The sequence below is a fragment of the Lynx canadensis genome, chromosome D1 (assembly GCF_007474595.2).
Source record: "Lynx canadensis isolate LIC74 chromosome D1, mLynCan4.pri.v2, whole genome shotgun sequence".
Classification (NCBI taxonomy): domain Eukaryota; kingdom Metazoa; phylum Chordata; class Mammalia; order Carnivora; family Felidae; genus Lynx; species Lynx canadensis.
The window spans coordinates 59,129,381-59,156,272 of NC_044312.2; the positions used below are offsets into that span (position 1 = coordinate 59,129,381).

General features: G+C 38.6%; 2 protein-coding genes across 6 annotated transcripts in view; one reads left to right on the plus strand and one right to left on the minus strand.

Moving 5' to 3' along the window:
- Positions 1-26,892, plus strand: part of FCHSD2 (FCH and double SH3 domains 2) — a 295,613-nt gene that overhangs the window by 265,753 nt on the left and 2,968 nt on the right. The window contains 7 exon segments of the mRNA XM_030331955.1: positions 5,039-5,200; positions 17,980-18,114; positions 23,411-23,494; positions 23,614-23,791; positions 24,091-24,311; positions 25,256-25,385; positions 25,528-25,610. Of these exon segments, the coding sequence (XP_030187815.1) occupies positions 5,039-5,200; positions 17,980-18,114; positions 23,411-23,494; positions 23,614-23,791; positions 24,091-24,311; positions 25,256-25,385; positions 25,528-25,610 (993 nt within the window).
- Positions 16,163-26,892, minus strand: part of ATG16L2 (autophagy related 16 like 2) — a 34,287-nt gene continuing 23,557 nt past the window's right edge. The window contains exons 19-21 of one of the 5 annotated variants that reach the window (XR_003972284.2): positions 18,790-18,840; positions 16,474-16,559; positions 16,163-16,202 (exon numbers count right to left, since the gene is read on the minus strand). Coding sequence is in view for 1 of the 5 variants with exons in the window: in XM_030331960.2 (XP_030187820.1) it covers positions 25,442-25,445 (4 nt within the window). In the remaining 4 variants the exon portion in view is untranslated. Of the gene's footprint in view, positions 16,206-16,473; positions 16,560-18,789; positions 18,841-20,723; positions 25,446-26,892 lie in introns of those variants that run through there. The other 4 variants (XR_003972285.2, XR_003972286.2, XR_003972287.2 and 1 more) reach the window with 4 other exon arrangements.

A 26,892-nucleotide genomic window follows, 5' to 3' on the forward strand; every position in this document is an offset into this window, starting at 1 on the left:
GCAAAAATAATTAACAGAAAGTTCAGCTGTTGCTCACCACAGGGGAACAACATCAACCATTAAAATATTGGAGTGGTTGTAATATCAAAGTAAACTACAGGACAAGAAATATTAAAAGGGATCATTTATAATGATTAAAAATAAGGTGTTCATCATCTTCTCCATCAAGAAGACATAACAATTCTCAGGGCGCCTGGGTGGCTCAGTCAGTTGGGCATCCGACTTCGGCTCAGGTCAGGATCTCAGTTTGTGAGTTCAAGCCCCACTTCGGGCTCTGTGCTGAGCTCAGAGTCTGGAGCCTGCTTCAGATTCTGTGTCTCCCTCTGTCTCTGCTCCTCCCCAGCTCCCGCTCTGTCTCTCTCTCTCTCAAAGTTAAATAAAAACATTAAAAAAAAGAAGAAGACAGTGTAACAATTCTGGATGTGTATATAACTAATAATAGAGCTACTAAGTACATGAAGCAAAACTGGCCTAACTGAAAGGAGAAATAAACAAATCTACCATGGTAGTTGGAGATTTCAACATTCCTTTCAGTAATTAGAAGGAGCTAGAAAATCAGCAAGGATACAGGAGACTTGAACAACACTATCAACTAATTTTACCTTAATTGGCATTTAAAGAAGACTCTACCCTACAAGAGTATAGAGTATTTGTTCTTTTAAAGTACACACAGAATGTTCAGCATAAACCAGTGTCAAGTTAGTTTAAAAGTATTGATATCAGTCTGAGTATGTTCTCTGACCATCAGAATTAAATTAAAAATCAATTAACAGATACCTGAAAAATCCCCAGATATTTGGAAACTGAATTATTTAAACACAACAATCTGTGGCTGCCTTAAAACACACACACACACACACACACACACACACACACACACACACACACACAACTTTATGGCAAAAGCTATTTATTATCTCTCACCATTCTGGGTGTTGACTATGCATTTCTTTTGCAGGTTTTTCCTGAGATTACTCAAGGAGCTGCATACATCTTAGAGGGTCTGCTAGAGGGCTAGGCCTTTTTTCCAAATGGTCTTTCATCCTCAATTATGCTAAACTGGGCTTCCTTACATGATGGAGATACATTCCAAGATATCAACTTTACTTACACTTATCAAATCTCTGCATCAAATTTGCATATGTTCCATCAAAGCAGATCACATGGATAAGCCCGGAATCAATGCGAGAGGGGACTACTTGGATAGCAAGAGGCATGATTCATTGGGAATAACAGTTTACCAAAATCGATGGGACTTTGGTTAAATCATTTTTCTCATCTATAATGGAGTTTATGATATCCATCCTCAGAATTGTTGTGTGGATTGAATGAAATGGTATAATCCTATGTGATAAAAGTTGTTTAGAGTGTTTTTAAGAAACCAAAGGTAATTTAGAATGGCAAATATTACCATCTACCATTATTCATTTCCTACACATGCCAGGCATTGTCCTAAATAGTAGAGTTGCAACAGACACAGTCCTTACCTTAGAGAAATGATATTTTGAAGGTAAAGTAACTAAGCCCATATTAGATTTACAGACTTTATAACTTTATCCACATGTCAAGCCAAAAAGTTTTATAAACTCAACTGTGGTTTGACATTTGGATGTGCTTATGTTAAATTTTATATTAAAATCAGTTAATTGACATTGTTAATACACCAAGATTATGTATCGATAAGATACATCTGTAAGATGTGGTTTTTCAAAGCATCATTTTAAAAAAACTCTATCTCTTGGGGCGTTTGGGTGGCTCGTCAGTTAAGCTTTCAGCTCTTGATTTCAGCTCAGGTCATGATCTCACCGTTCTTGAGATCAAGCCTCACGTCTTGAGATTAAGATTCTCTCCCTGTCTTTCTGCCCTTTCTGCACTCAACATATGCATGCTTTCTCTCAAAAAATTAATAATTAAAAAAATTTTTGAAGTAAAGTGAAAGACAACACACAGGATAGGAAAAAATAATCTGCAAATCATGTATCTGATGAGGGACTTTTATCTAGAATACATGAAAACTTACAATAAAGACAAAGACAAGGGGTACCTGGGTGGCTCAGTCAGTTGAGTGACCGACTCTTGATTTTGGTTCAGGTCATGATCTCAGTGTTGTGAGATTGAGCCCCATGTTGGGTTCCATGATGAGTGTAGAGCCTGCTTGGGACTCTCTCTCTCTCTCTCTCTCTCTCTCTCTCTCTCTCTCTCTCTCCCCCTCTGCCCCTCTGCCCCTCTCCCCCACTTGTACTCTCTAAATAAATAAATAAATATTTTTTAAAGGACAAAGACAAAATAAAACAGCAACAGTCCATTTTAAAAATGGGCAAAAGGTCTGAATAGACAGACATTTCTCCAGAGAAGATACACAGATGACTAATAAGCACATGAAAATATACTTGACATCATTAGTCATCAAGGAAATACATATCAAAACTACAATGAGATACTACTTCATACTCACTAGAATGGCTAGAATCAAAAAGAAAGACGTTAACAAGTGTTTTCCAGATGTGGAGAAATGTTAACCTCACACCCTGCTGGGGGGATTATCAAATGAGGCAGAAAACAGCCTGGCATTTCCCCAGTGGTTCAATATAGCATTATTTTATGACTAAGTAATTCCAGTCCTAGGTATATACCCAAGAGAAAAGAAAGCATGTTTACACAAAAACTTGTACACTAATGTGTAAAGGAACATTATTCATATTAGACAAAAAACTGAAATCACCCAAGTGTTGGTTAACTGACAAATGGATAAATAAAATGTGGTGTATCCAATAGAATGTTATATAGCCATAAAAAGGAATGAAATACTGATACATGTTACAACATGGATGAACCTTGAAACATTATGCTAATTCAAAGAAGCCAATCACAAAAGACCACATATGGTTCTATTTATATTAAATGTTCAGAATATGGGCTCCTGGGTGGGTCAGTCAGGTAAGCATCCAACTTCAGTTTAGGTCATGATCTCACCGTTCGGAGTTCGAGCCCCACATCAGGCTCTGTGCTGACAGCTCACTGCTAAAAAATGTTCAGAATAGGTAAATCTGTATATAGAGAAAGAACAATAATTGAAATGAGGGGTGAGGGAGCAATAAAGGATACGAGGTTTCTTTTGGAGGTGATTAAAATGTTCTAAAAAGTGATTGTGGTGATAGTTGCATATCTGTGAATATACTGAATCATTGAACTGTACACTTTAAATGGATGAAACTTACAGTATATGCAAGCTTTATCTCAGTAAACAGTTGTTAGAAGAATAAACAGGTTTTTGCAAGGCTATTTACCAAACACTGTCTCCAAACCAAAAATTCTAATTGCTTTATAAAGATGTATATGATATCCAAAACTACTGAATTGTACACTTCAAAATGATTAAGATGGCAAATTTTATGTAATGTGAATTTTATCTCCATTTTTAAAAAGATGTATGCTGGGGCGCCTGGGTGGCGCAGTCGGTTAAGCGTCCGACTTCAGCCAGGTCACGATCTCGCGGTCCGTGGGTTCGAGCCCCGCGTCAGGCTCTGGGCTGATGGCTCGGAGCCTGGAGCCTATTTCCGATTCTGTGTCTCCCTCTCTCTCTGCCCCTCCCCCGTTCATGCTCTGTCTCTCTCTGTCCCAAAAAAAATAAATAAACGTTGAAAAAAAAATTTAAAAAAAAAAAATAAAAAAAAAATAAAAAGATGTATGCTTAATCTTAGGAATACAAGATAAATACAGCAATGAGAGCTCAGTGAAACAAGTCAGAAGTCAGAGAATTTTTTTTTTCTGAGTAGGCTCCATGCCCAGTGTGGGGCTTGAACTCATAACCCTGAGATCAAGAGTCACTTACTCTACCAACAGAGCCACCCAGGTGCCCCCAGAGTTCAGATCAGTTTTAATACCAGCTCTCCCGATGGAGAATCTAGAGAGTGATCAGAATCGCATGCCAGAAGGGTTCAGTGAGCACACTTGTTTGTCCAGAAGTCCCACAGAAGGCTATAAAGTGAGGGTTGGAATTATCAAATAATCAACATTTTCTCAGTGGAACCTTCCAATGTCGAAGGAAGAGACCACCTCTCTAATACGTGAAACAGTGAAACTGACTTTACTACTTGCTAAGCAAGAGAGTAATGCTTACAAACACAATCTCTAAACAAAATAGAACCGATATACAAGGTTTTAAGAATTGTGGATTTCAGGGATTGGCAGTTTTTCAAAACTGAAAATGTTTTACAGATTAGCTCACCTCTGGCTGTGGTGTATAGGGATTGGTGGACTGTCAGAAGCAGGAGTAGAAGCTTGAACACTGGTGATTTCTGGAGTGAGGCTGTGGTTTACTGGCTGCCTTGCAGATGTGTGGGGCTGTCACTGGCTGACTTTCAGAGGCCTGGCTATTAGAGCAAAGCAGTTACTGTTTGATTGGGACAGGTTTAGACTGGTTCTGCGGTTACGTGCTTATGGCTTAGAACAAGAGTCAAAGCACAAGCAGTCTTTCTGTTTCTTGAATTTGGAGAATTCAATTTGGAGAATTTTATTGCTGTATTTTATTATTTCTGATAGCTACATCATAATTTAACTTAAATCTTTACCCAGTAGTTCAGTCAGGAGTCATGGAAGTTTTTAACCAGGGAGTGACATGGTGACCTTTGCAAACTTGTAAGAGTAGATTATAGAGAAGAAAAAGTCCAAGAGATAGGTTAAAAGGCTGTCAAAAAGGCTGGATTTTAGGATATCCTGAGGCCTAGCCTTCCTAAGAGGGGAAGAATGCAGACTTGATGGTGTATTCATATCTTCCTGTTCATAAGTTAGGTTTGATGTGTCTTGTCAAGATGCGAGTGTGCCATTTGCCCTCATTTCTGTTCTTGCGTTTCCTCTCCTCTCCCTACTTCTATTCCCCGCTCCCTCTCCCCCTCTCCAAGTGAAAATTTAACCTCTTTGCCAAGGAAGCATTGCTAGTGAATACCAAGATTATTCTAATTAGTAAATCAAGAATAACTTAAAAAACACATTGAGGAAAAAGTGACTTGATGTCTCACCATTTTCTTGGTTTTCTTAGATAATTAAGTTGAAAGCTGAAGCCCGGCTGGACCTGCTAAAGCAGATCGGTGTTTCTGTGGACACGTGGCTAAAGAGTGCAATGAATCAAGTAATGGAAGAACTGGAAAATGAACGATGGGCTCGCCTTCCTGCAGTGACCAATAATGGCACTTTACACTCGGTAGGATTTCTCTTCTTGGCTGTAATGGGCAGACTTTCACTGAAGGATGCTATTCTTTGACTGTGTCACCAAACCTGATAATAGCCAAAATTTAAAAGAAAAAATAACGGTTTTGCTATCAGTTTGGTTTCTTTTCTTTGGCCTGTCACTGAGTTAAACTTGGTGCAGGAAGAGGGAAAAAGTCATGCTTTTTATTTTTAATATGCAGTGAAGAACATATTATCACTAGTTGGTTTATTAGTGCCACTTTACCAAATTCCTTATCCCAAAATGAAGTAGATATGTTTCTTGTCTGGAAGTCATGGAATAAAAATTTTAATCTAGTGTTTCTGAAGTTCTCAGAGGTCTTCTCTGAAAACTGACATCCAGAGAGTCAGAAACAATCTTAAAAAGAGAAAAGGGGGTGCCTGGATGGCTCAGGTGGTTGAACGTCCAACTCTTGGTTTCAGCTCAGGTCATGCATGATCTCACAGTTCATGAGATCAAGCCCCATGTGCCTGGGATTCTCCCTCTCCCTCTCTCTCTGCCTCTCTCTCTCTTTCTCTGTAAATAAGTAAATAAACTTAAAAAAGAAAGGAACACTTTTAGTCTCTGGCTTAATTATTTGATTCACAAGGGCTTTCACACTCTGTTCACTGTATTTTTCATCAGGGAGACAGTGCAAGTATGGTCAGAGTTCAAGCTAGGATTTTCTTGCTTCAAGTCCAGGGCATTTTCCACTTTGATGTCATCCAGTTCAACCTTAGTTATTCATGTTGGAGATCTGAGTGCCAGAAAAGTTCATTGACTTGCCTGTTATTACATAAGTGGATATATGATGTCTATAGCTGGTCAGACTCAAGTAATTCCTACTGCTGCTTCCTACCCATTACTCTGCCTCATCCTGTTTATTTCCTTATGGCATTTATTACGATCTTTGCTTTGTGTTCTTTGTCTATCTTCCTCTCTGGAATGTAATTACCATGTCTGTCTGATTCAGTGCACAGCAAAGTGCCTGGCACATATTAAGTACTCAATAAATATCTGTTGAAGGAAGAAATGAAAGAATGGATGGCTGAATAGATGGAATAGTGGCAAACTAAAAGCTAAAACTCTAATCTCACAACTTCCTACTGTATCCAAAGTGCCTCTTCAGCGCTTGTGCCCTTCAGATAAAAGGCATCCTTGCGAGAGAAATTGGCTAAAGTTTAAGAACATTCCTGAAAGTTTTGTCAATTTTTTCACATAGCATTCTGATTTTCTAATGGGAATACACTTGCGCATTTTAAAAAGATTGCGTGTGGGTGTGCATTTTAAGGAAAAGCAATCTATTGAAAGTTTATTTTTATTTGACTATTAATGGTGATCCAGCTAGAGAAAATAGGCACACATCACCTACTTGACGTCAGGGTTAGAAGAGCCTGGCCTGTTTTTAATACAATAGAGTTGTTCCATGTCATGGAATATCTCTTTCTAATGCATCTTTTGAATGTCACAGTTACCATCTACTTCAAGTAATTTTTTTGTTGTACAGAATTTAGGATGACAGCAAATCCCAGGCACACACTTTCTTTTGGACTCTTCAGTAGCACTGTTGGCAACCAATAAACCCATGATTTCTCTTGGACTAGTATCTTTTCTAACTAAATCAACTGGGCAGGCATTTATCCCCTCCCTGTGTGCCTACTTCCTGAGCAAATTGGAGATGAACAAGAATTGGTCTCTCTCCTTGAAGAGCTTGCAAGCTGGTAGAGCAGACAGACCTCAGACCTTTATAGATCTTAGTGATCCATGGCAGTGTATGACTGGGTTCCTCTGTGGCAAACTTGAAACTCCTACTTCTAACTCATCAACACACCTGGGAAAAAACCCTTCTCTCCGTGTTTCAGAGAGAAAGTTAAGTTAAATGATCTAAGCTCCCCTCCAAATCTTATGATTTTGTGAAATGCTATTAAAAAAGTTTAATACCAGGTGGAAAAATAGGAAAGACGTTTGCCCCATGAAGGAACTGTCAGTTGAGATAGTCCTTGAAGAATTTTAACATGAGATAAAGAAGGGCTTCTGAGTGTGAAGGAAGGAAATGAAGAAGATATGCCTAGTACAGTCTGTCAGTGAGTAGTACATTCTGGTAGTAAGTGTTGAATAAATTCGGTGTTTTTGAGAACTGTCCAAAGACATGAGCTCATCTAGAAACATCACATTTTCTGCGAAGAGAACATTTTGCAATCCTAACCCATTCTTCCTTACCTCTAGTCAGTATCATGGAGCTTGTGTCATCCTGCTTTCAGCTGAGGGATATATTTTGTGGAAGCTCTACTAACAGTCCAGTAGTGCCCCCTTTATCCATGGTGTCACTTTTCTTGGTTTCAGTTACCATGGTCAGCCATGGAAGCAACTATCTAGACGCAGATGATCCTCCTGACCTATTGTCAGAAGGTCAGTGGTAGCTTAACGCTGCATTACAATGCCTATGTCATTCACCTCACTTCATCTTGTCACGTAGGCATTTTATCTCACATCACCACAGGAAGAAGGGTAAGTACAGTACAATAAGATATTTTGAGAGAGAGAGACCACGTTCACAAACTTTTATTACAGTATATTATTGTAACTTATGTGTTATTACTATTGTTATTTATCTCTTACTGGGCCTGATTTATAAATTAAACTGTAGCACAGGTATGTATGTGTAGGAAAAAACATAGTCTGTAGGGTGTGGCCCTACTGGTACTTCTGTGGGTTCAAACATCCCACTTGCGGTCTTGGAACATATCTCCTGCTGATAAGGAAGGGAGGCTACTGTATAAATAAAGGAGAGATGTGGGCACAAAACAGCTTAATGAAGTCCCAGTATTTATTTAACCTGCTTTTAAATGACTGCACTGAAGTAATTTAGAAGAAGTTGTATCTCTTCTCTTCACACTGGCAGCTGCTGGCTAGGATCATGAAGCAGAAATACACATCTGGGGACCAAATTATTTCTTCCATTATAGATGCCAACAAAAGCATTAGTCATCAAGTTTAGAGTTCCCTTCCATCGGGAAAACATGGTTAATTTTAATGTTACACATTAACAGTGTAAAGGGCCTTATTAGAAGATAAATGTTTTTAAAATATATAGTCTTTTTACCTTACAGAATAAGGAACTATACTTTCTTGAGTATTAACTTTTTGCCTTCTATATTATGCTGTGGTACAGATAGAGGGTTGGGAAGAAACATAGAAAAAGAATCACAGAATACAGCAATATTTTTTAATGGAGAACAGTCTGTTAATATAGCTACTCAGCTGATGGTAAACTAGAGCTCATACATAACCTCTTATGGTTAGATTGCTACCAGTAGCCCAGTCAGCCTTTCTGCCAGTCATTCCTCCCTTCTCTTATTTTCCTTTCTTCTCTTACTCAAAAACCCATACTCAGTTTAATTTTGAAGTTATATTAATTTTAGAATAGAAAAAGTTATAAAACTGGATTAGAAAAAAATTAGAAAGTTAGGTAGAGGAAAAAAATGACCCCAAACTCCGTCCTTATGACACCACTGTTAGCAACTTGATGTAATTCTGTCCTCTTTCTATTCTTTTTTTAAACATATTTGTCATAATAAAGTTAATTTTGTATATTTTTCCATCTAGCATTCCATTTTGCTGGACAGTCTTCATAATCTTTCTTTTCATGTCTGTGTAGTATTCCCTCAGGAAGGCATACCATAATTCACTTAACTGCTCTCTTATAGGTTCAATATTTAGATTGCTTCCAGATATTATAAATAAATAATACTCTGAAAGAGTGTCTCTGAAAGAGATATTTGTGTACATACTTCTTTTTTCCATAGTGGGAATAGATTTCTATAATACAGATTCTTAGAAGTAGAATTCATAGGTTGGAGATTTATAGTTCTTTGTTTAAGGTTGGGTTTTGTTCTTTTTTTCCCCCTAGATTCTCAAACTATAGCTGACAGTGTTTACATGACTTCCTTATCTTCAGCCATTTCCCCTATCATTTCCCCTATATAACAGACATCCTGGCATCCACTTTGTTGTGCAACCTCCCTAAGAGCGTGAGCATTTTGCAGAGTTGCATGGAAATAAATTCTGACTTTCCTCATTATGAAGACCATGCTGAATAATGTGTTTGAAAGGCAAGGAAATTAAATATTTTTAAACATCAGGATGGTAGTTTAGTTCTCATCTGCCTCGTTAAATGCCTAATAGTCTTTGCAGTATAATGGGTTTTGTTTTTGAAATATGAAAATCTGTTTGTTGGCTTGTCCTGATCCCAAAGAAAAGAAACAATGGCTTTTTGTAATGAAATAAATGTAAACAGAAAATAATAGCATACACCTGCAAAAATTTTTAGGCACTTCCGTATTTACAGTTTTTCCAAGTGGTAGTGGTCTTGTTATTGGATTAAACTCCATACCCAAATAGGCCACACTATTATTGAAACTGACATTTCATATTTTCAGTAGGATCAATTTAATTCAATTCAGTAAGCATGTGTGGAGCCTGCACTCCTCATGAGACCCTTTGCTAAGTGCTGGGAGTTACAAACTGAGTATAATGTCTGCTGAGTTTGTATCCACAGATTGAGAGAACCAGTCTCACTAACAGCCAAGACCAAAAGATGGGCATTGAAAAGATGTGGAGAATTTCAGTTCTAAGAGAAGTATCTCCAGCTGTATTGTGTTCTTTAACTTTCTGCATACCCATAACAACAAGTAAAGTACCTGACACAAATCCATATACGTAGTACATGTTCAAAAATACTAATCCACACCTGAAGATAAAGCAGTCTAATTCCACCAACTGACCTTAAAATACTATTAAAAAGAGGGAGTTCACAAAAAAGCATCTCTACTGTACCAGGTACTATGTTAGGCACATTCATACATTATTTCAATTAATGATCACAATGGTCCTGAATGTATTTACAGATGAGAAGACAGACTTGGAAGAATTAAATATCTCCCAGTGGCACACAGCTAGTAAGTGGAGAGAGCTAGATTTGAACCCGCATATGTCTGCTTCTAAAGCCCTGCTCTTTACCATACTTTTTTTTCCTTTGATGATTCTGTTGAATCATCATTGAACATCCTATTTTTGATGTAATTAATCATCTTATAACATCTTCAGGTACTACGTGGCCAGTTGTCATTAAAATTCTCAAGCTTTACTGATATTTTTTGACAGCTTTGCTGACGTATAATTGATAATATAGTAGGCTACACATATTTAAAGTGTACAATTTGATATATTTTGACATGTGTATACAGCAGTGAAACCCTTGTGACAATTAAGATAATGAACATATCCACCACCCTCAAAAATTTCCTCATGCTCCTTCCAGCCCTTCAGTCAACCACTGATCTGCTCCCATTGTGGGTTAGTTTATATTTCCTAGAATTTTGTATGAACAGAATCATACACTATGTACCTTTTTTTTTTTTTTTTGGTCTTTCACTCAACATGATTATTTTGAGGATCATCCGTGTTATTGCTCATCAATAATTGTTTGGTTTTTTTTTATTGCTGAGTAGTATTCCATTGTATGAGTACACCACAGTTTGTTTATCAGTTCACCTGATGATGGGCATTTGGGTTTTGGAGAGACTATTACAAGTAAAACTGCTTATGTTTTGAGTGGGTCAGACAGTGGGTATGTGTTTAACATTTTAGGAAACTTCCAAAGTGGTCGTACCATTTTACGTGCCCATCCAAAGGGTACTAGTGTTCTAGTTGTTTCACAGCCTCACCAACTCTTGGTATGGTTGGTCTTTAATTTTAGATATTCTAATGGGTGTGCAGTAGTGTATCGCTATATTTTTGATTTGTATCTCACTGATAATGTTGAGCATCTTTTCATATGCTTATTTGCTATCTGCATATATTCTTTGGTGAAGTGTCTGTTCAGATCTTTTGCCTATATTTTATTGCTTGTTTTCTTTTTATTGAGTTTTGAGAATTCTTTTTGTATTCTGTATACAAACCCTTTATCAGATAGATGATTAATTTTCTCCCAAATCAAGTCTATGGCTTGTCTTTTCATTTTAACAGTATCTTTTTTTTTTTTTTTTTTTAATTTTTTTCAACGTTTATTTATTTTTGGGACAGAGAGAAACAGAGCATGAACGGGCGAGGGGCAGAGAGAGGGGGACACAGAATCGGAAACAGGCTCCAGGCTCTGAGCCATCAGCCCAGAGCCCGACGCGGGGCTCGAACTCACAGACCGCGAGATCGTGACCTGGCTGAAGTCGGACGCTTAACCGACTGCGCCACCCAGGCGCCCCTTTAACAGTATCTTTTAAAGACCAGACATTTTTAAGTTTGATGAAGTCCCCACTTAATTTTTTTTTTCTTTTATGGACCATGCTGTGGTGTGGTATGGTATGGTAGCTTTCACAAGCTATGATTTCTTTGACAAATACATCTTTGCCAAACCCAAGGTCATATAGATTTTCTCCTATATTTTCTTCTAGAAATTTTATAGTTTTGGGTTATACAGTTAAATCTGTGACCCAGTTTGAGTTAATCTTTGTATTATATGTATATCCTTTTTGTTGTTGAAAAGACTGCCCTTTCTCCACTGAATTACCTTCACATCTTTGTCAAAAATCAATTAACCATATATGTGTGGGTTTATTTTTGGACTTTTGTTTCATTCTGTTGATCTATTTATCTGTCCTGATGCCAATGCTACATTGTTTTGATTAATGTAACTTCATAATTAGCCTTGAAGTTAGGTAGTGTAAATTCTCCAACTTTCTTCTCCCTCTCTCTCTCTTTTTTTATTTTTTTTTTATTTTTTTTTTTATTTTTTTTTTTGTTTTATTTTATTTATTTATTTATTTTTTCAACGTTTATTTATTTTTGGGACAGAGAGAGACAGAGCATGGACGGGGGAGGGGCAGAGAGAGAGGGAGACACAGAATGGGAAACAGGCTCCAGGCTCTGAGCCATCAGCCCAGAGCCCGACGTGGGGCTCGAACTCACGGACCGCGAGATCGTGACCTGGCTGAAGTCGGACGCTTAACCGACTGCGCCACCCAGGCGCCCCTCTCTCTCTTTTTTTAAATTTTAAATCCAGGATATTTAACGTCCAGCTTTCTTCTTTCTCAAGGTTGTTTTGGGTATTCTGGGTCCTTTGCATTTCCATATAAATTTAAACTCCCATTTTCTACAAAAACAAAAACAAAAAAAAAAACCCTACTAGGATTTTTAAAAATAGGATTGTGATGAATCTATTTGTAAGTCAGTTTGAAGATAGTTGATGTTTTAACAATATTGAGTCTTCCAACCCATTAACATAATACCTCCCCATTTATTTAACTTTAATTTCCCTCAGCAGTGTTTTATAGCTTTCAGTGTATAGGTCTTGCATCTTTTTTCAGATTTATCTCTATTTTAAAGTTTTTGGTGCTGTTTTAAGTGTTTTTTAAATTTCAACTTCCAATTGCTCATTGCTAACATACAGAAATATAATTGATCTTTGCGTATTGACCTTATATCCTGTAACTTTGCTAAACTCATTTATTAGTTGTAGTAGCTTTTGTGCAGGTTTTCTGTGTAGATAATCATGTCACCTGCATATTATTACTACTGTAACTGTTAGCATCTCCAGTAGTTTAGGGCCAATGGATGTTCTTGCCTTGTTTCTGCACTTAGGGAGAAAGCATTCAGTCTTTTACCATTAAGTATGATGTTAACAGACGGGTTTTTGTAGATGCCCTTTACCATATTGAGGAGTTTCCTCTATTTAATTTACTAATAGGAATGGATGCTGAATCTTGTGAAATGATTTTTCTTTTTTAGTTTGTTTATATGGTAAATTGCATTGATGATTTTTCAAATATTAAACAAACTTTGTATTACTGATAAACTCTACTTGTATCATGATACATTACCCTTTTTATATGTTGATTGAAATTGTTAAATTGGATTTGTTAAAATTTTGATGAGCATTTTTTTTCTCTGTTCATGGCAGAGATTAGTCTATAGTTTTCTTCTCTTGTAATGTTTTTGTCTGGTTTTGGTATAATGGTTGTCTCAGAATAATTTGAAAAGTATCCCTTCCTCTTCAATTTTCTGGAAGCTTATGTAGAATTGTGTAGAATTTTTCTTTCTTAAATGTTTGATATACTTCATCAGAGTGTGTTATCTGAGCCTGAAGTTTTCTTTATGGAAGTTTTCTTGTAACAACAAATCCGGTGTCTTTAGTAGATATAGAGTCATTCAGGTTATTCTTCTTGAGTGGATTTTGATCATTTGTGTCTTTCAAGGAATTTGTCCATTCTAAGTTGCCAACTTTATTGGAACAAGTTGTTTATAATATTCCTTTATCCTTCTTTCATTACCTAGAGAATCTGTAGGGGCATCACTTCTCTCATTCTTGATATTGGTTATTTGTGTCTACACTTTATTCCTGATCATTCTGCTAGAGTTTATTCATGTGATAAAGAACTAGATTCGGGGGCGCCTGGGTGGCTCTTGGAAGCACCATCTTTGCTAAGAATTCTCAAACGGGGACTGGGCACAGGCACTCAGCAGGGTACCTTTGTCGGTTAACTGTCAGTCTTCAGCTCTGGTCCTGATATCACAGTTCCTGAGTTCAAGCCCCCCATTGGGCTTGTTCTGGCGATGTGAAACCTGCTTGGGATTCTCTCTCCCTCTCTGCCTCTCCCACTTGCTCTCTCTTTCTCTGTCTCTCAAAATAATAAATAAATAAGTTTAAAGAAAAGAATGAATCAGCTTTTGACTTCACTGATTTTCCCCCCTGTTGTTTTTCTGTTGTCTTTTGTATTGATTTCTGCTCTGGTTTTTATTTCCTTTACTCTGATTTGTTTGGATTTAAATAGCTCTTTCCTAAGTTGACGAAATTGTTTCCCATTCCACAGGAATCACTGTCCTTAAGTGCATCATGTCCAGGGTTCATATGTTTAGAACAGTTTTTTAGTTGTTTCTGGAAGGAGTTTAAATCTGGTCCCTGACGCTCCTATCTTATCTGGAAACAGAAATCCACTTTGCTGATATTTTCAATGTTATCTTTTATAATCTACTTGTGTTGTATTTGGAATGATGTTCAATATGGTCACTTCTCTGTCCAGATGAAGCTCCGAGGTTCTGCTAGTGAGTTGTAAGGAGCAAAATAGAATAATGATTTAAGTACTTTCTAGGTATTGAGCGTGTGTTAGGGGTTTAACTATGTCACCTAATTTAATCTTTATGATATGAAGTAATTGTCTTCATTATAAGATAAAGTCACTGAAGTTGAGAAGTTCAGTAATTTGCCCAAGGTCACACAGCCATAAATGGCACACTCAGCATTCAAACTCAAATCTGTCAGACCCAGGGACCTAGTATTGCTTTCTAGTTCATTACAGTCCCATAAAGTTGATGAAACCCTTCAGAGGTTGTTTTGCTGAGTACAAGGAGATAGCTAATAATACCAACCCAGAAATCTGCTTCTTATCTGCCCTTGCAAAGAGAGTAAGCATTTTACATCTAAGAAAGGAAAAACATTAGCACAGCTGGGAAGAATAGTTTTAATTGAAGTTCTGTCAGGTGACAGGAAGGAAAAGGGCTAAGAGAGCAGTTGTTAAGAAACAGAGGAAGAATGTGATTTTAGAAATGCTGGGTCAAGAAAATATTGTAACAGCGAGGTTACAGAGGGTGGAGGAGGGAAAAGGCAGAAGTTGCTCCACAGTGACATACTTTGGAAAGCTTCTGGAGCCATGCAAAAGCACATGGCCCTGACCCCTTTTGCTGTCACTGCAACCTTTCATTCCCTTCTATGAGACTCAAACAATGGACTCAAAATAAAGGGGAAAGAAAGGAATGTTTGGTACCAAACAGTGTTGCCAAGATAAAATGTTTTGGATTGATTCCCAGTGCCAAAGCACAGTGCATATTAACATTCCTTCTATATTTTTGGAAATGTGTTCTACCCACACTGGCTTTAATTTTAGTTTTTATAGATATACGGGTGTTTTGTGTTGTTTTGTTTCAATGCCCACAGTTGTGGGGTTTTTTTAACGTCTATAACCTTTACTAGAGTATGAAAGCAGTATCTTCTGTGTAGATATGTTTACATTTTATGGCAGTTTTTAGCATGTGATCCTCACCTTTTATATGACACAGTGCCTTTTTGGAGAACAACGGAATCATAGCCTGAGATGATTTGAAAGGTCATGATTTGAGCCTATTTTGTCATTGACCTGACTGACCATAGATGAAATTATTTGTAAGATGAGGCACATGATTATCTGACTCAGCTGGGAAGAATTTCCAATAATAGTTATAAAATAATGAGAATATTACAAGGGCTCATGAAGTGTAGGCAATACATTTGACAGGAAATATGTGCTACTTATTCTTTTAGAACACTCCCCCCCACACACACACATTTCTATAGAATTTTATTAGGGAAATAGCAGTTAAGAATAGAGTCAGTTTTAAACATTAGTGCTCAATAGAAATCACTTTAATTCACTAAAAGGTAAAAGTGGACTGTATAGGAGGCCTCTACTTTGCAACTCACTGAATGCCAGGAAGTCTTCTCTGACCTTCCTATTCACAGGACCCCCTGCGCACTCAGCATTTAGTTGTGATGGCTTTTCCACTCTAGAGTATGAGCTTTTGCAAAGCAAACCATGTCCTCCGTTTCATATCTAAGAGCCTAGCACAGTGTTCAGCATGTTGTAGATATTTGATATTTCAGTTAATCGGTCTATTGTGAGACCTGATTCTGACCATCCATTTCTTATATCTTTAATGTGTAAACATTTGTGCCTTCGGATGTTTGAACATATGAAAAAGTAGCTAAATAGATGTTTATATGTAGCTAGAAACAAAGACACTTTGCCTGTTTTGTTTGCTCTTTTTTAGATTTTTACTTTAAAAAGTAAGACATATTTGGGGCATCTGGGTGGCTCAGTTGGTTGAACATCCACTCTTGATCTCAGCTCAGGTCTTGATATCAGGGTCATAGGTTCAAGCCCTACACTGGGCTGCACACCAGGCATGAACCCTACTTGAAAAAAAAGAGTAAGACATGCTTATTCTAATAGTTCAGATTGTAAAGAGAGAGAGATATTAAAAACAGCCATCTCTATTTCCAGTCTTTGTTGTGTTATTCTTCTTCCCCCTGTCAGATATTTGTGTTCATATAAATACTATTTGTACTTCAGTATCATGGACAGTACTCTAGGTAAATACATTTGTTATACCCAATTATTGAATACTGTACTGAGAGTGAACCCCAGAATGATCGTATGGGTACAGACTGGTTGTGAGCATACCTTGTTTACCCTTGTGACATTGTGGCTGACTGGGAGCCGTAGCTTGCTGCTGCTGCTGCACCACGAGAGAATATTGTACCATGTCGCTAGCCCGGAAAAAGATCAAAATTTAAATTTTAAAGTATGTTTTCTACTGAAAGTGTATTACTTTTGCATTATCACAAAACGAAAAATTGTAAGTCAAACCATCGTAAGTTGGGGACCATCTATAAATTACATGAGATATTCAGCACTTTATTATTATAAAATAGTCTCTGTGTTAGGTGGTTTTGCCCAACTGGAGGCTAGTGTAAGTGTAAGGGCTAATGTAAGCCCTAAGTGGGCTAGGCTAAGCTAAGCTATAATGTTCAGTAGGGTAATTGAATGCATTTTCAACTCAGGATATTTTTCAACATATGATAAGGTTTTTCGGACATAATGCCATTGTAAGTCGAGTAAGATCTATAGTGTTACATCCTGATCCTTTATTTCTCCATAGTATATTCACAAAAGTGAAATTGCTAGATCAAGTGGTATGTTTTGTTTTTAATTTCAGTAGGGTTTATTTTTGTTATATTTTTAAGGATTATAAGCTTTTTTTTTCTAAAACTCTTTTCAGTGTTTTTATTATTTTTATTTTTGAGGGAAACTGTGAGCAGAGCAGGGTCAGAGAGAGGAAGACACAGAATCCAGATCAGGCTCCATGCTCTGAGCTGTCAGCACAGAGCCCAATGCAGGGCTTAAACTCAACGAACCACAAGATCGTGACCTGAGCTGAAGTTAGATGCTTAACCGACTGAGCCACCCAGGCACCCCATATCAGTTTACATTTCTACCAATGGTAGAGGAAAGCCTGTTTCTCCACATCCTTGGATAGCATTTAGAAATCTTTCTAATGTTTCCCAGTATGATCAGTTTAAAATGGTAAAAGGCCTTTGGGCGCCGGGGTGGCTTAGTCAGTTAAACATCCAACTTTGGCTCAGGGTATGATATCCCAGTTCGTGAGTTCAAGCCCCGCATCAGGCTCTGTGCTGACAGTGCAGAGCCTCCTTCGGATCCTCTCTCTGATCCTCCCCTGCTTGCTCACTCTCTCTCAAAAGTAAGTAAACATTTTTTTTTAATGGTAAAAGGTCTTTATTAGTATTTAACAGTGAAAAGAGAAAGGATACTGATAAGGATAAACATTTATGTATTTGAATGACATTTTACTCCTGGTTTTTAAAAACAAAACAAAAACACCTGATCCTTTCAGAGGGCCTGATAGAGCATTATAACTCTTGATCTTGGGGTTGTGAGTTCAAGCCCCGTGTTGGCTATAGAGATTACTTAAAAATAAAATCTTAAAAAAAAAAAGAACTTGGCCCTTTCATACATGAAAAATGCAAGAGAGAATAGATACGTTTTTCTCTGTGCAGTTGAATAAGTAATTAATGTTTGAAACAGTCAGGTTTTAAGTGTTTTTTCCTGCTTCACTCATTTTCTTGAAGTAAGCAAGCTAGGTAATTAATGGCTTCTAATTTTCCCCAGCTTAATGCAGACCCCGAAAGAGAAGAAGGAGAAGAGTTTGAAGACAACATGGATGTTTTTGACGATAGCAGTTCCAGCCCTTCTGGCACCTTAAGAAATTATCCACTCACCTGCAAAGTTGTTTATTCCTACAAGGTGTGTATTTCTGTAACCTAGTGCTCATTTGAAATAGTGGCAATGCTGAAGACACACATGACTATATCTACCTAGCCCTAAAATTGGTGTTCAGTTAATATTAGAGACAATATAACATAGTGGTGAACAGTCTAGACTCTGACCTCAGACTGCCTGGATTAAAATGCCACTTACAAGCTATATGACCATACTGATTAGTCCCTTCGTCTCTGTGAACCTCAGTTTTCTTATCTCTTATTATGGAGGTAATATATAGGGCTAGTTTGAAGATTAGAGATAACACTTTATAGCAAAGTATTTAGCATAGTGCCTGGCATCTAGTAAATTTTCAGTAAATATTATCAGTTACCCTTATTATCAGTTGCCTGCTTTGGCACAGACCCTCCATTAGGATGATGCTCAAACTTGATATTAAAAGAAAATTGTTTTACAAAGCAGTTTTGTTAAACTTTACCTTTCCTAATCTTAATATGACCACCTCTTATTTCCATAGTAAGTAGGGACCTGGATAAAAAGATGCCAGAATTTCCAAACTTGATTTGGTATAATAGTTTTTAGTCTCTCTCACCCCTGCCCTGCTTTCACATAAACTTTTTACTCACACAAAATAAATTGAGTTTCACTCCCCTCATCAGTCCATTGACCAACCCTCTTGATGCTACCTCCAAAACATACCCTGAGCCCATTCGCCTTTCACCATCTTGGTCTAGGCCATTGCTTCAGTTACTGTAAAAGAAAAAAAAACATAATTGGTAGCCTTCTGCATACTTGCCTCCCTCCCAAAAGTCCATTGTCCACTTTTCAGTCAGAATTATCTTTAACACATAAAGGAGGTTATTTTATTCCCCTGTCTAAAAACCTCTTAAAAGTTTTCCATCACACATAGAAAAACAGACTTTTCACTAGAGTCTATAGTGTTCAGATTGATCTGGCCCCTGACAGTCTCCCTAACTTGATGTCAGACCATTTCCCTACCCAGCCCAGTCACCACACATTAGCCACTGTAGCACCATGCTCCTTCCTGACTTGACAACTTTGCACTCACTGCTCCCTCCACCTAGAACATCTTTCCCCAAATCTTGGTTGGCTGCGTACTGCCCTTCACTGAGGCTCAGCTCAAATAGAGCCTATCCTCAGGTCTTCCCTGACCACCTAAATATATAACTGACTTGTCATTTACCCAACTTGTGTACACATACTCTCAGTCTCTCTCTCTCTCAAAATAAATAAACTTTAAAAAAAAAAAAAAAAAAAAAGAATACTTCCTCTTTCCTAAAAGGGCTGGAGTTCTTTTTCAAAATAAACTATTTTGATAATCTTTTGAAAATTTCAAATCTTCTGCTGAGATACTTAGAAAGGTGTTCTAGAGTATTATACAAGTAGGGTTGGGAATGTTTTCCCATCTCACGTTATCAGTATGATATTTACTTTGAAGTTCCAGAATTAAAATTTAAGGTCCCTTAATGGAGAGGGTCCCGAGTGTCTGAGTGATTATAAATAGCTCACATCCATCCAACATCCCCTCTATTGACATATGCCAGGCATGTCTCTATAGTAAACTGGACTATAAAAATCTGTTTAATCATTTAATCACTGAACAGTCACTCAGTGCCCAGTATGTGATATGTTTCAGGGATGCAAGAATTAGTGGACACAATTCCTGTTCCCTCCCCAGATGGATAGTCTGGGGGGAATAAATATTAAGCTGAAAAGTAGAGTACGTATGAAAACATTTATAGTAGGGGTTAAAACGGCTAATTTTTCCTGTGATAGTTGGAAGCAATTCCATAGATGAGGTGGCATTTCAGTTAGGTCATGAGTAAGATCTTACTAGATATGGTGAGAAGGGAAAGAACCTTCTAAGCAAAAAGAATAAAAGATAAGAGACACAGTTTGATGAGAGTATGGGATGTTCAGGAAATGTTACATTCGGTGGTGGGTGAGCATCAAGTGTGGGGATTAGAGCAGCTGGAAATAAAGATGTTTGCTGTCAGAGAGTAAAGGGCCTTGGAGACCAGACTAAAGTATGACTTTTATCCTGGCTGGTAGGGACCTCTGGATGTCCTAAAATCAGATTGGGCTTTTAAGAAGGTAAACCCTGGTCGTGGTATAAATGCTATATGGGATAGATTAGAATAGAAATGAACTGTAAGCCTAATGGTGATTCCCATAGTCCAGAGCAGCAAAGCAGGCCTGGATTAATCTAGTGAGGACAAAGAAACATTATATTTAAGGATTAGATTAAAAATGCTCATAACTTTTGGGGCACCTGGGTGGCTCAGTCAGTTAAGCATCTAACTTTGGCTCAGGTCATGATCTCATGGTTCATGAATTCGAGCCCCGTGTCAGGCTCTGTGCTGACAGCTCAGTCTGGAGCCTGGTTCGGATTCTCTCTCTCTCTCTCTCTCTCTCTCTCTCTCTCTCCCTCTCCCTCTCCCTCTCCCTCTCCCTCTCCCTCTCCCCCCCTCTTCTCCCCTCCCCTGCTTATGCACTCTCTCTCCTTCTCTCTCTCTCAAAAATAAATAAATGCTCATAACTTTTGACCCTACTAGCATAGATCCTAAGGAAATGATCACAGTATAGAAAATGATTTTGGACACAAAATGTTCTTTCATCATAGTACTATTTTTATAATAGCTGAAAGTTGGCAATCCAACAAGGGATTGTTAAATAAATTAACCATTCATATAATGTAACAGTAAACATAAAATATTATGAAGATAATTAAAAATTATATTAATGAAAGTTTTTTTATGTAAGAAGAAATGATATGTTATGCCAGAAGAATAAAATGCTCATGTACCTTAAGATTGCAGTTATGCATATTTCCAGCTTTTCTACAGTGAACATGTATTATTTTTATAATCAGAAAAAAGTATACTGTTTTCAAAGAAAATAGGAAATTTAGAGAGGTAGTGGTGGGAATGGAGGACTTGGCCGCTTCTACAGTTCTGGTCGTCCCTGGATATTAGGATTTCAGGGGGCAGTGTGAGACCACGTGTTTATTTAAAAAACATTTCCTGACCACTTGCTGACTTCAGTTGGGATAAATGAGAAGAATTACATTCCCTGCATAAGTCATTCTAGTGGGAACCCTACAAGGGCAAATAACTAAGTAGAGTGCCATGGTAGTTCTCATTAGAGAGATGTGCAAAGCTTTACAACAAAAGAAGGAAGAAGCAACCAGCTCCTTAGGAGTGGTCTGGAAAAACATATGAGCTGGGCATCATATCATGAGTAATTCTAATAGCTACCATTTGTTAAACACTGTATGCCTGGTACCATATTTATGTTTTTCTAATCTCTTTAATAACTCAATATGGAAGATATTATCAACAAACCCATTAAATCAACAAATATTAATTGAGTACCTTCCGTGTACCGTCCTGTTCTTTTCTAAGCTTGAGGACATGGCATTGGTCAATTACAGACAAAAATCTCTGCCTTCATGGAGCTTACATTCTAATAGGAATAGAAAAGAAAACTGATGCTCAGAGAGATCTTATGGATACTTGCCCTTAGAAACAGACTGAAACTGGACTTGAATCCACAGTAATCTAAATCTGTTTGCCAGATGGGAAAGAGAGAGCAGGGCCTGCTGGAAAAAAGAAGCAGTCTGGTAAAAGCATAGAGGCAAGGAATAACATGGTGTGTTCAGAGAAGAGGCAATAGTGTATGGGGCCAAAGCTTTGAGAAACCATGGTGACCAAACTCTGTAGAGTCTTGAGTTGCCATGCAGAGGACGTGACCTTGTCAAATGGAAGCATTGATTACTGTTTGGGGTTGGTGTCTGCTGATATTCTATAACAGCACTGAACAACTTGCATGGACCTCCCTGACTTTTTTACAAGGGCAGCGGTATACTTAAAGGTGTTCTTATCCTTCCTGCTTTGGTTCTCACACACACTGAAGTCAGGTTGTGTTGTTACTTTTGAAGTCTTACCATGGAATTAAGGAAAATGTTTTTGTTATATGGGTGCCTTTTCCTGGCATAGTCAAAGCATAGTGTGTTTTTGGATTAGTGAAGAAATCCCACTGGAAAAGCTATCATGAATCAATGAGCCTTTTATCCTCATGTTTTGAGATCAGAGGTAATTTACTTAAAATTCTGGTCCTGGAGTATTTCTGTGACTGGTCAGCCATTTTCAATACTATTTTAACATCTCAAGCAGCTATGGCAACATCCAGAATCTGGGTTTAATAAAGTATTATAATGTACACAAAATGGGAAAGGAGGCTTAGTAATGTGACCCATTTTCTTGCCTTACTTTTTGCTTGTGTAACCTGGAGACACTTTACACATTGAGATTGTGAGATTTGAAAAACTGTAGGGTCTTACAGTTTGGTTATGTAGTTGTTACTAATCTTGGGACTTGGGGAATGCTTTTAAGACTGCTCACCAGAGAACCAGAAGATGCTAGCAGGCCCCGCCCTGTTACATGTGACAGGCAAGTCTCTTTAGGAAACAAAGCCACACGGTTTCTCTCCAGCCTCTCTGCTGAGCCCCTTAGAGGTTGCGCTCAGATTCTGCAGTCTCGGGAGCAGTATCTGGGTGGCCAGCGCTATTGAACTCCTGCGTCAGAGACCATAAAACCATCACAGTTAGCAGCCTGTACAAAAGCATCTAAGTGGATCAGGCCATTCTCCACAGTTAAGTTAGAGCATAATAAATCCAAATTGTGGACGATCTCAGCCATTTTCTTTCCTGCAACTCTAATTCTCCTGGCCATTGTTTATCGCACAGTGATTCCAGATCAGTTCTAGGTGCTGCTCAAGCTGTCATCCAATCCATGTACATAGTTCTCTGCATTTTCACGGCCTGCGCCTCCATGGTAGCCCTCGGGTGCCGTTCTAATTCAGCGCTTGCTCCTGTGCCTGTGCTTCACAGATCATCATGGTTCTCAGCTTATTCATCCCACATTGACTCCCTCATCCTCCCCAGAATGGCAGGATTGTCATTTTGAAGAAATGGAGGCATCAAGAAGTTGAATAACCAATAGAAACAAGCTGGAGCTGGAACCCTGGTCCCCTGCTTCCAGCAGAGTGCTATGTTCACTGCACCTGATTGTCTCTTGAGGATTCCGTTTCTCCAGTTTTTGCTGTGGCTTTATTTTGTTTAATTTTTTAAAGTAAAACTTCACCTCATTACGATAGTTTTACAACACTTAAATTTTTATGTTTGGTATGTTTTTCAAAATCATTTCAATATTTTGATCCCCAGTTTTTGTTATGATCAGCGCACATCTGCTCTTTATCTAACCTTTTTAATTTTGTCCATGACCATCCTACATTGCAGGCTTCTCAACCAGATGAGTTGACCATTGAGGAACATGAGGTGTTAGAAGTGATTGAAGATGGAGATATGGAAGACTGGGTAAAGGTATATTCCTTTGCTCATATCGCCCCTTCTTGTGACATTTTAGGAGTTTGTTTTGGTTCTTGTTTTGCCCTGTCCAGATTGTGTGTGCAAACCTATTTTGTCACATGTCTTTTACTCAGGCTCGAAATAAAGTTGGCCAAGTGGGTTATGTGCCAGAAAAGTACCTACAGTTTCCCACCTCGAACAGTCTACTGAGCATGCTGCAGTCCTTGGCTGCTTTGGACAGTCGGTCACACACATCCAGCAATTCCACGGAGGCCGAGCTCGTTTCAGGCAGCCTCAACGGAGATGCCAGTGGTAAAGACTGAAACAAGGCACTCTTTATTTGGTCACATTTTGGCCTAAACGGTATTGCCCTGGAGTCAGCCTTCCGTAGGTTAAAAAGCATATCTTTATTCCTATTCTATGATATATTTTCCATAATTTGGTCACATTTATCCTGTAGGGTAGAACCCTGAAGTTGATCTTCAGTGAGTAAAAAAAATTACTCTTACTCTGTATGATCCTCTTTTAGTTGCCACGTGAGCATAGGGGTGGTTGCAAAAGGAACCTGGCTGTCCGTGTTCTTACTGCATTTTCTCCCTCTTCCTACCTAGTCTGTTTCGTGAAAGCACTTTATGACTATGAGGGCCAAACAGATGATGAGTTATCCTTTCCTGAGGGGGCAATCATCCGAATCCTGAACAAAGAAAACCAGGATGACGATGGCTTCTGGGAAGGGGAATTCAGTGGGCGGATTGGAGTCTTCCCATCGGTGCTAGTGGAAGAACTTTCAGCCTCAGAAAATGGTGACACTCCGTGGATGAGAGAGATTCAGGTACATGAGAGGGGAGAAAGCTGAATTAAAAGGTGGTTAAAGAAAATGACTCCCAAGAGGTGGCTGACCCATGTAAACACAGGCTGCAATCTCAGCCCCACCTCCCCACTCCAGTCCTCGGTTGCCACGTTTATGCAAAAAATTGGGTTTGGAAAAGCAGAGACTCATCAACCTGGCTCTTGGGTAATGGCCATATAACACCTCCATTTGCCCACTTTCTTTTCTCTGAATCAGTTAACCAAAATGATAAGTTGTATGTGACATACAAAAAAGTGGTTTGGTAGAGAGAAAGAAACCAGAGAGGGAATTTATTGTCTCTGCAGTTAGTTTATATAGTAAAAATACTGCTTTCTATCCACCACTGTCAGAGCCTGCCTGCCAGTCCATTTCAGAGGACTAATGGCAGAGCCCCATTATACTCATATGGCTCTAGGCTCAGCTGATCAGAGCAAAACTTGCCTTTACGGGAAACCCTAATTCAGATCTGTCATAGCAGGTCTGGCAGGCCCAGGACCATAAGGAACATGTCTCCCCATCTTGTGTGTGTGGTATTGTGAACACTTAGTCTGACATTTACAAAATTCGGGGAAGTCGAAAACAGCCAATTATTTTCTTAACACAAAAAAATAGAATTTGTCCCCTTTTTTTTCTTCACTAGATTTATTGCATTGACTGATTTAGTGTGTTTTCAGTAGAACTCTAGAGAATGGTTTGACTAAAATCAGTAGTATAATGAGCTCTCTGAGGAGAAAAAGTTAAATGCATCACAAAATTGGGATTTGTGGTGGTTATTCTAAGTTCATGTGCTTCTGATGAGGCTGACCAAAATTGTTGATAGTCATAACTTAGCTGCAGAGAAAAGTAACATGTCTGAATTAGGGAAGGCAACTTGCCTCTCAAGCTTCCTGAGGTGAGCACTTTGTAACCTCTTTCCTTTGTGGCAGATCTCTCCTTCCCCCAAGCCACCAGGCTCCCTGCCTCCACTGCCGCTGTATGACCAGCCTCCCAGCAGCCCTTACCCCAGCCCCGACAAGAGGAGCTCCCAGTACTTCCCACGCTCTCCCTCAGCAAATGGTAAGGGTTTTCCTGGGCATGGATCTAAATACATTTTTATTCAGAAATCCACATGTTTACCTGAAGAGCAAACAGATTTGTTATTAGCATTTTTATTGCCCAACAACACAAATAAAACGAGCTGCTTGATTCCCTCCCTTAGAAAACAGCTTCCATACCGAATCGCCGGGATGCTCACAGGCACCAAGGCATACTCCTGAGACCTCATATGGCAAACTGCGACCCGTAAGTCTCTTATCTTACCTGTTATAGAATGCAGTTCTTCCAAATTGAAAGTTAGCAGTTAATGTTTCCCTGTGGCCTCTGTGTTATGCTGATTCCCTCTCGCAAGGATCATATGAGTTTGGGAAGATAAAAAGAGCTCTTGAAAATGAAGTCTGTAAAAATACATGCAGGGGCACCTGGGCGGCTCAGTCAGTTAAGCATCACGCAGAGCCTACTTGGCATTCTCTCTCCCTCTCTTTCTGCCTCTTCCCCTGCTCGAGTGCTCTCTCTTTCTCTCTCTCAAGATAAATATTTTTTAAAAACTCAACACATCTTGGAAGGTCTAGTCTAGACTGGTAGTTTTTTTTACTGAGCTATGGTGAGATAGCTATGAAAGGTGTATTTAAATTATAGCAAGCATTAAAGTGGTCTAAGTGTGAAACAAGCAGTTTTTTTCCAGCAAACATTTATTGATAAATTATTTTCCAAGCTTATATTTCTCTCTGTGAGGAACACAGAGATGAAATGAGATATACTTCATGTCCTTTTGAGGTTTAAGAGCTTCTATTCTCAAGGAGAATCTCTTACAAATAATCACCTCTACTCATCCCTCACTTTACCCCACCACCTCACTGTGAAACAGCCCTTCCAAGATAACTTTCCCACACTCATCCAGTACATTTATTTTCCTTGACTTGCTTATCAGCATTTGACACCATTCCTTGAACCACTCACTTCCTTTGGCTAATTCAGCAGATGTGTACTGAGTGCCTTGTTAAGGACTTGGTTCTTAGCCATTGCAAAGTTGTAAGTAGACAGTGATGTGACTGGTTTTCCATTTTGAAACATTGCTGTGGCTTCTAAGTGAGAGTGAATGGAAGGTGGCAGAAGGGACATGGGAGCCATTAGGAGACTGGAGCAGTGGTTCAAGCAAGACTGGAGCATTTGTTCAAGCAAGATGGTGACATAGACTGGTGGATAAGAGTGAGAATGAGAAGTGAGCCAGTTTGTTCCACTGCCCTTTCCTGGTTTGCTCTCTACTTTCTGGCCCTTCCTTTTCATTGACCTGTATGGGCTTCTCTACTTCAGCCCATCTCTGCTGATGCTTCTCAGGGTTCTGTCCATGGGTTGCTTCTCCTGAAGTCATTAAATTCACTCTCATTCTCCCTGTACAATCTCATCTACTCCCATGGTTTTGATAACCATTTATTTACTGACAACCCCTAGTCTCATAACTGCCAATCCAGTCTCTTCCCTGAGCTTCAGCCTTGTGGACATTTCACTGTATATGTACCAAAGCCCC